At 50.5% G+C, this 9,403-nt stretch overlaps 1 protein-coding gene across 1 annotated transcript; it reads left to right on the plus strand.

Moving 5' to 3' along the window:
* The first annotated feature begins 5,755 nt into the window (after positions 1-5,755).
* LOC136478532 (transcription factor UNE12-like) lies at positions 5,756-9,397 on the plus strand. The gene is made up of 7 exons (XM_066476999.1): positions 5,756-6,140; positions 6,254-6,346; positions 6,458-6,580; positions 7,267-7,332; positions 7,729-7,794; positions 7,886-7,960; positions 8,955-9,397. The coding sequence occupies exons 1-7, from the start codon at positions 5,937-5,939 to the stop codon at positions 9,183-9,185; spliced, it is 858 nt and encodes a 285-aa protein (XP_066333096.1). The 5' UTR covers positions 5,756-5,936; the 3' UTR covers positions 9,186-9,397.
* The last annotated feature ends 6 nt before the right edge of the window (positions 9,398-9,403 follow it).

Genomic DNA, 9,403 nt, shown 5'->3' on the forward strand with positions numbered 1-9,403 from the left:
CTAGACGCCCCAGCTCCACGACTCCGGAGCCTCTTCAATAAGGCATCCAGTGTACCTCGGTAGGGTGGCACTCGCATCATCCCTAACATAAAACCACTGCGAGTGCCATCCCTTGTTGGATGTCGCCAGACGCATGTATGGGTAACCCCTCGACCAGGTATGGCGCAGATGAATGCTGGCACATCCCATTGGTGTGTTCACATCTTTCCCCCCAATCTTCCTCTTCGACAAACTAATGTTAAAGAAATACCGCCACAGATCAAAATAGGGATCGATCCCTAGGAAACCCTCGCACAGGGCAACAAATGCTGCCATGTGTTGAACCCCGTTGAGAGTTAGATGCTACAGCTCCACCTCATAATAATCTAGTAGCCCCTGAAGGAATCTATGCGCGGGTACCGCGAATCCCCGCTCATGGAAGATGGCAAAAGAAATGACATACCCTTTGGGCGGCACCGGCTCACCCTCGTCGCCAGGTAGCAGCCACTCCTGGATGGTGGACAATGGGCGGAGAAGGCCACGGTGGACGAGGCCCTCCAAACGCCGTGGAGTGATGCTAGATCTGCCCCACAACTCCATCAAAGCAATTGGGGAGAAAGGTGGGCGCGAGCTCGACGGCGGCTATGGGGCAAGCGTAAGTTTGACGGTGGCTGCAACACGGATGCAAGCCGGCTGACAGTGGTGGCGTGGGCGTAGGAGGCTGTGGCGATTGGTGGCGGGTGTTTCGAGACGCAGAGGCAAGGGAGTGAAATACGGAACCATGGGGGCGAACCCCGTGGTTTTATAGGGGCGACGGACGCAAGAAGGGCAACCATCCGCCTCGATCTTTGGGCCTGCCACACGCCCCGCCGTGTCACGGCGTGGGACACGCGCCCATAGTCCCTATCCTCTCCCACCAAAAAATCGTGGTGGACGGTTCGCCTTCCCCAGGCAAATCCGGACTCTCTACCCATCTGGGAAACGCAGGTCCTGGAGATTTTTTTCTCTCTTTGGCCCACCTAAGGCCCAAAAGCTTGGCAACTGGCCCAACTAGGGACGGGTCTGCGAACAATCCAAAATCAAGGGCGCAAGCATTACTGAGGTCTCAATCCATGGTCGAGCCCCGGCTAGGTCAGCCCTGAATGAAATCCCCACGAACGGGATACCACGACCCCCTCGGAAAAACATCCAGTTGCCGAAAAACTAAGTCCTTCAGCCATACCCACGAAGGGATCGATACAACCCCCAGGTGACTCTACTCGAATCACCCGGGGGCTACACCCATCAGGTGCGCTCGCGCGCACCCTCTGGCAAAGTAACTTCGACGAAATTAAAAAACACCCTCCAGGCGGTTCTACTCAAATCACCTAGAGGCTCAAGGGCTACTGTCGGGGACCTAATATCGGGGTACCCCAGAAGGTGGAACCAATAACCACCGAACATTAAAAACTTCTGGACAGATAAGGGCGCCGTTACGTCCCTTGTTCAAATGACAGAAGTTTGGTTCTGCCTCGCCCAACGCCTTTGAAGATAGCTCCGCCTCACCCGAGGGCTTAGGGCTAGTTTCCGTCTCGCTCGATGCCTTTGGGACAGGCTCGATCTCGCCCGAGGGCTGAGGGATAGACTCCGCCTCGCCCAACGCCTTTAGAGATAGCTCCGCCTCACCCGAGGGCTCAGGGCTAGTCTCCGTCTTGCCCGACGCCTTTGGGACGGGCTCAGTCTTGCCCGAGGGCTGAGGGATAGACTTCGCCTCACCCAACCCCGGAGGGGCGGGCTCGGTCTCGCCCAGGAGATAAGGACTGGGCAAGACAAGACGTTTGGGTCAACCATGGCTCCGAGGACCATACCCTACGCCCTAGCAGGAAAAGTACTGCCAGGAAACGATGGGACAGGTGCTTTAGACCCTTCCGAGCGCCACAAAGCCTGAAAGGTATTACAAGTGCGTGCTCCTCACCCTGTAGAGTTGTGGGCGCCGCCTTCAGCTCTAGGACACGGAACCCGACAGAGATATACGACAACCGCTACGCTCTAGGAAAGAGTTTGTTATCCCCACGAACGATGGGATTTCTGTCGCCACGCTATGGACCCAAGGGAGCGGAGCCTGCTTCCCGACCCCTTAGGTCCACCAAGTCAGGACAGCTCGCCCACGGCGCTACTCCGGACCCTGACCTCGCGTCCCTCCGACAAAGACTCGTAGGAACCAGAAGGCGTTCGTAGCAAGGCTGGGGAGGCTCATAAGTCAAACCACCGTGCTGCGACCCATACCCTGCGCAGGATAGCATTCTGTAACCAACCTGACATTCTACAGAAGCATCAATAGTATTGCGGGCGCTTATCTTCCTTCGCACTCATCAGAATGAAGAACCAGGCCACGTAGACATGAGCCACAAGATTAGGTAAAGCCCTCATCCTTGTAAGGCCAGCCCCTTTATCTATAAAAGGGGATGCGCTTCTCCCATCAAAGGGACGGACTTTTGGACCGAACAAGACAACACACACACACACACACACAGTCAAGCTGCTACGAAGCTCTTGACCTCCTTTCAACCCTTCCGTCAGATACTTGGGACCAATCCCTCTCTCGATCGTTTGTATCCCCTACTACAAACCGTTCACGGTGCTAATAACACGAGCAGCAACAAACTGGATGTAGGGACATTCGGCCCGAACCAGTATAAATCTTATGTCCTTTAGCGCACCATCCGAGCCTAACGTGCATTACTATAAATTTACTTGCCTGTGCTTATACGAAACACTGACACGCCCATTGTGGAAGTAGAGCAGCTCCATGTCGGTGAAGTCCTAGGTAACACGCCTGAGGCTTGCTAGCCAAGGCGTGCCAAGCACAATGTCGATGTCGTTGCTGATGTCGAGGAGGAACGCGTCGATGTCCAAGGCGTCGCTGCCGATGCGTAGTGGTACGTTGAAGGAGGTGCCACGGCATGGGACCTCGTTCTCGCTCTCGACTAGGATGGTGGTGTTGATGCATTGCTCCTAGGGACCAATGGCGCGGGCGACGTTGATGTCGATGACGTTGTGCATCGAGCCCGAGTCCACTAACACAAGGACACCAGCGCCATTCATCACCCGCTCGAGGTACATGGGGGAGGCACCCTAGACTCCAGATTGGAGCCTACCGATCGTCATCATGAGGCTACCGTCAGCCTCCTCCAGGTCATAGTCGTTGATGGCGGTGATCTCGAAGAGCATCTTGCACTTGTGGCCGCGTGCAAACGGCTTGTCGTAGTTGAAGCAGAGGCCGACGTGACGTCGTTCCACCATCTCCTCAGCGGTTAGGTGCTTGAAGGGGCGAGGGGTAGGCGCCATAGCACCTGCTGTCGTCGTGGTCGGTGTCGGTGTAGGCGATGTAGTCGTGGTCGCTCGTGGTGGAGGAAGACGCCCCGACTTCCTAGCCGATGCCTTGTTTGCCTCTGCGACGACCGCCAATTGTCGCTTATACGACCGTGTGAGCGACATGGCCGTCTCCATGTCCTGTGGGTTGAGTAGCTCGACGTCCGTCTTCAGTGGCTCTAGCAGTCCGGCGGTGTAGATGTTGACTTGCTGGATCTCGTTGAGGTTGCCAGCACGAGCCACGTGCACCAGGAAGCGCTCCGTATAGTCATCGACGGTGCCTGTCTTCCTTAGGGAGGCGGCTCGCCCAAGGGATTACGCCTGGTAGGTGGTCCAAAGCGCTCGTTGACACACTTAGCGAAGTACGTCCAATCCGTCACGTCGTTATCCTATGAAAGCCTCATGTACCACTGTTGTGTGGTACCCGTCAGATGGTAAGATGCGTACCATGTTTTCTCGCTATCAGGGGTCCGTTGACCCTTGAAGAATTGTTCACACCAGTTGTGCCATGGGAGGGGATCCTCCTTGCTGTCGTACGTGGCGAAGGCGAGCTTGTGAGGCCGGATCTCCAGGGCAGGGAACGCGTCGGGCGCGTTGGGCGCCGCTCCCCCTGATGGGATCTCCAGTTTGGGCTTGTCCTTGTAGAAGAGCTTGGCCTCTACTTTAGCGGCGATCTCCACTATCGCCTGCGTGCTGGAGTTCTTGGTCTGCGCCTTGATGAAGTTGCGACCGGCTTTCTCCATTGCCTCCTTGGTGGTCATCTCTAGCTTGAGGGTGAGTAACTCCTTCTCGCACTCGAGCTCAGTGGCCACGTCCTTGGCCGAACGTCCCGTCTCTATGCTCGTGAGGCGGGCGTTGACGTCGGCGAGCTGCGTGTGGATGGTGTCGATCTTGGCGAGGACGTCCTTGGAGAATTCGGCGAAGAGTTTCTGGATCTCGGCAGCGTCAACCATTGCAGCAGCGTGGGGATCGAACTGGTCTCCGGATACCAGATGTAACAGCCCTGCTCAGGGGGGCGGTGTGCTTGGGCGACGGCGGCGGCGCTAGGGCAGTGGGATGCGGCGGCGCAGGTGGTGGTGCAGGTGGTGGCGCAGGGGGAGGAGGCATCGCCTGAGAGAGAGAGGGAAAAGAGCTTTCGCTCGTCTATTACTTGATTGATCTCGTTACATGTCCCCAAATATTTATAGTCCTCATGGGACTTGACTCACAAGCAAACTAGGAGATCCTTATCGAACACAGATTCTCCTTTCCATCTAACAAACTCTTAACTTTTTATCTTAACCAACTCTTTCTAAAATCATCTAGGACTCATTATGGTAACCGTAGATAGCGTGGACAGAATCGGCGGCGGCTGCGCCGCCCCTCCTCTCCTTGGGCGCGTGCGCCCCCTAGGGCAGGCCGTGGGGCCCACCAGGTGCGGCGGCGCCCCCTCTCAGGGCCCTGGCCGGCCCGTTCTCCCCGCCGATGGGCACAACCCGCGTTGGGCGTGTGACATAAAGGCATCAATATTAATTTTTTATAGGTGAGGTAGAGAAATGGGAACCAAAGTTTGGTTAAAATTCTTTTTAAAAAAAAAGTTAGCAAGAGCTCTGCTATGTCATTCAAGTAGAGCAGAGAAAGGCAAAGTTGTATTACAAAGAAAACTTAGGAGTTACATCGTGAGTCTATTTTTTAAATTTGGTAGAATGACTCCATTCCTCATACTAATACTTTGATTTGAGGAATTAAACCATTCTAATCGAGGTGATGTATCATGATTCATGAGTGTATTCCTCAAATTTAATTTCTTCATTCCTTATTCTAAAACTAATTATTAGCTTGTGAAAAATAAGGTGATTATGGATCAACCTATTGCATTCCATAAAACCAAACAAAAATGTGAAATAACAAGATAACTAACTCGTTACTCATTCCTCAATCCACATATAAACACCAAAAAGATGAACACATCCAGAGAAAGACCTACCATTACAGAACCAAAGGTGAACAATTCTTCCTTTGCCACTTGCCAGAGGCCACAGCAAGATCTTGCGCCGGCGATCGGCCCATTTAGGCCCCGTTTGGCAGGGCTTTACTTCACTAGTAAAGTCATTTTTTTGTCTTCAGCTCCACGAACAGTTTCACCGGTGGAGCTGAAGCGGTTTTGGTAAACCGTTTGGCAAAATGGCTTCCCTGTGAGAGTATGTTTTTAGGGGCCTGGAGGAGGAGCCGGGAGAAGCCACTTTTTTTTGGCTCCATCCCACCCTAAATCACTGTGAGAGCATATTTTTAGGAGCTTTACAAGTGAAACTATTTTAATTTACCCCGTTTAATAGAAAATGACTCCAACCGATAAACCAAACCGATAAACCCGCCAAACGGGACCTTATACTACCATCCTTTCCCGTGCACACTAGCCCACGCCTGACGTCTCAGCCCACACGAGGCGACCGGGAGAGTGAATAAAAGGCGAAGCGACCCACCCACCACCACCAGTCCTCGATCCCCACTTCACTCGCCGACGAGCAAACGGCCTCCGTCCCGGGCCGTCGGCGGCAGCTGCAGAGCGAGACCGAGCAACCAGTTACCGTTGCCGGCGGGCACAGTGGGCCCCTCGGTGCCAGGACATGGCCGGGCAACCGCCGCCACAGGGCCCGGAGGACGATTTCTTGGACCAGTTCTTCTCCATGGCGGCCGGCGGCTCTTACCCCGGCGCGGCTGCGGGCGGCGGGCGCGCACCGGGGGACCAGCCCTTCTCCCTTGCGCTCAGCCTTGACGCCGCGGCCGCCGAGGCTTCCGGAAGCGGGAAGCACGCTGACGGTGGCAAGGCGGTGAGCACGCCTCCATCGTGCCCGCTTTCCCCTTTTCTGGCTTTTCGCCTTTGCGCTTGCACCTACCAGTACCAAACGGGCGTGTGTGCTGAGCTCTTCGCTCGCCTCTGCAGGATCGGGAGGCTGTGCAGCTCCCCGGGCTCTTCCCGCCGGTGTTCGGCGGCGGTGTGCAGCCGCCCCACCTCCGCCCCAACCCGCCTACCCAGGTACTATGCACGCTGCAGCAGGGGTGTAAAATCATGCGTGTTTGTGGCTAGTTTGCAGCGCTTTTCCCTCTGACTGTGCCATTTTTTTGGTGTGTTCTGGCTGGGTTTTAGGTGTTCCACGCGCAGCAGCCGAAGCAAGGCGGGGCGGGTGTCGGGCCACAACCGCCGGCGCCGAGGCCAAAGGTGCGGGCACGGCGTGGGCAGGCGACGGATCCCCACAGCATCGCGGAGAGGGTAACGAAACGATCTCTGCAGTTAAAAATCGAGTAACTGTGCCATTTCACAGTTAATGTTGTTCTAATACATGATCTGTACAGGTCATAACCTGATATTTTTAGGGTGTTATTATAGATTTCGGTTCAGTGTTTCTCGTGGTTTAGAAATGGGTTGCTGACTGATACAGTACTCGTAGGCAGTGTTTTTTACTTTTTTCAACATGCTCAAGCAATCATTTGTCACATGTCTCGTTTTGCACTCTGTGATTGATCGATCAGCTTCAAATTGTCCCATCTCTGGTTTTCAATGCTCTGCGTTTTCTTTGGTTGTAAGCAATCAGTAACCACTGATTCAAAGAGGGCTGATTGTGTTAAGCTAGATTATGTGCTGGAGTTTAGCGGCGCCGGGGCCGGGGGCATGCCGTATCTTTCCTTAAGTCTCAGCTGCCATGTCGTTGTATTGTAGGATGATTCATTTTTTTATATATATGATGCAGTCATGTAGCATATGCTTTTCCTTTAAGGTAGCTTCTTGCTTTGAACTTCAGTAACATGCTTCTTGTGCTTACACTTATGGATGTCCCACCTAGTTTAAGATCTGTGTTTTTCACTTTTCATTTCCTCTCGTTTTACAGTCCTCTATCTTCTTATTCAGCAGTGTTTTGAACCATATTTTTTTAGATAATGATATTTGATCTACTGCAGCTAAGAAGAGAGAGAATAGCAGAAAGGATGAGGGCCCTACAGGAATTGGTGCCCAATACAAACAAGGTATTAATGTTATCATACTTGTAGATGTTATTATATAGGCAAAGACCCTATAGTCCTATAGTTCACATGCCTGCCACTGACGGAATCTCAGCAAGTGATTTAGGCTATGATGTTCGGACGATATTATATTATTGTTGTGCTTGTTCCTCATTGTCGTGTTAACAATCAAGTCTTGTGCTTTTGAAGAACTTATTGTCATCTCACTGGGAATTGTGCTACATGAGTGTAGTATGCCTTTACTTGTGAGATAAGCAAGCATGTATCCTTAGGATTATGTAAATATTTGGGACAACACATGATTCTGAATTCCCAGATCCAGAGTGTCATTCACCATGTAAGGTTAAAAGATGACACAGAGAAACTTCTGATATTATGTTTCATTTTTTAACTATGCAGACAGATAGGGCAGCTATGCTAGATGAGATCCTTGATTATGTGAAGTTTCTGAGGCTTCAAGTCAAGGTTCGGCTCAATATGCTAACATCTTCGAATATTAACCACCAGTTGAGTTACTTGTTTGATCACTGATGGGACCTTGATTCTGTAACGTTAGGTTCTAAGCATGAGCAGGCTGGGCGGTGCTGGTGCTGTGGCCCAGCTGGTTGCTGATATCCCACTTTCAGTTAAGGTAAGCCTGTGATTTGTGACTACTGACTATTGCCCTCTGGTAACTTCACTTTTACTGCCATGAGATTATCAGCATAATTTGCTTGTGCTCTTGATTATTTGTTCTGCCATATCAAAATCAAGGCATCATCGTATCGCTATAACTGTGATAAAACTGTAAACCAATTGCTCTTTTGTGTGGTTTTGTAAATCTTAACTATAACTCTTCAAAGTTTTAAACCCTTAACCATTGCCATTTTTTTTCATTTTGTTGAATGCTGATTGGGAATACATAGCCTTGTACATCAGCTTGGTGTTCAAACTCGAAACGTTTATGATCCTGGTTTTCATAACGACACTTGATAATTGTTACTTTTTTAGAATTGCAACTAATAACAGGTTTGCATCAAATATGCTATGTATCCTGTTATCAGGACACAACATACATTTTGGTTGTTTTTTTTCTTGCAAGAGTAATTTCATTTACAATTTGTAAATGCCTTTAGTAGTTTGTCATTTACATACATGTTTCTCTTGTTCAAGTTTCTCTCTTGTGCTTTCTAGGCAATGGTGTTGAAAGGCGCGGTCCATTCATCATCTTGTTTGAATCATTAGTTTTTACTCATTTTATGATATGTTTTTTTATGTCAATACAAATTGTTTCTACTCCTTGCTTTCAGTGACGACCACTGTAGGCCGACAGTTCAAACAAACAAATTATTTCATCTCCACTATACAGCAGCTTGATGAAGTATGCCAGCCATACTTTCTTGATTTACCATCACTATCTATGTGGCATCTAGTTTTTTTTTTTGTATGCTTCATCGTAGGCATATGCCCTAACCCCGCTTCAAAGCCCAATTTCTGACACCTTGCATATCCTCAGGTTGCTATAATATAACAAGTTTCTCGAATGACTGTGTTGTGACTTGAAAAATTAATTTGAATGTCCTTTTCCATCTCGATATTTTCGTATCTATTGGTTGTTGAATTGAATCTTCCTTTGATTTTGTTAGGGGGAAGCAAGTGATAGTGGGAGCAAACAGCAGATTTGGGAAAAGTGGTCAACGGATGGCACAGAAAGACAGGTCGCAAAGCTGATGGAAGAAGACATTGGGGCAGCAATGCAATTTCTCCAGTCCAAGGCACTCTGCATGATGCCCATCTCGCTCGCCATGGCAATCTATGACACACAACATTCGCAGGACGGACAACCAGTGAAACCAGAACCCAACACTCCTTCGTAGTATAGTGTCAGCAACCGTAACATGCATCCTTACGACTACTAGCAGGCGTTAAGATAGAAATGCCGGTCTGATTCACTAACAAGGAGGCAGGAAAAGACCTAAAAGATCCTCTCCACTTGAAGTTGTACCAATGGTATATGATATCGCCTTTCCCTTTCCGATCTTTTGTTCAAAGGTGCTTTAATTGCAAGGATATGGTAAGCAATAACCTGTTCATG

This window comes from Miscanthus floridulus, chromosome 1 (genome assembly GCF_019320115.1).
Source record: "Miscanthus floridulus cultivar M001 chromosome 1, ASM1932011v1, whole genome shotgun sequence".
NCBI classification, from domain to species: Eukaryota; Viridiplantae; Streptophyta; class Magnoliopsida; order Poales; family Poaceae; genus Miscanthus; species Miscanthus floridulus.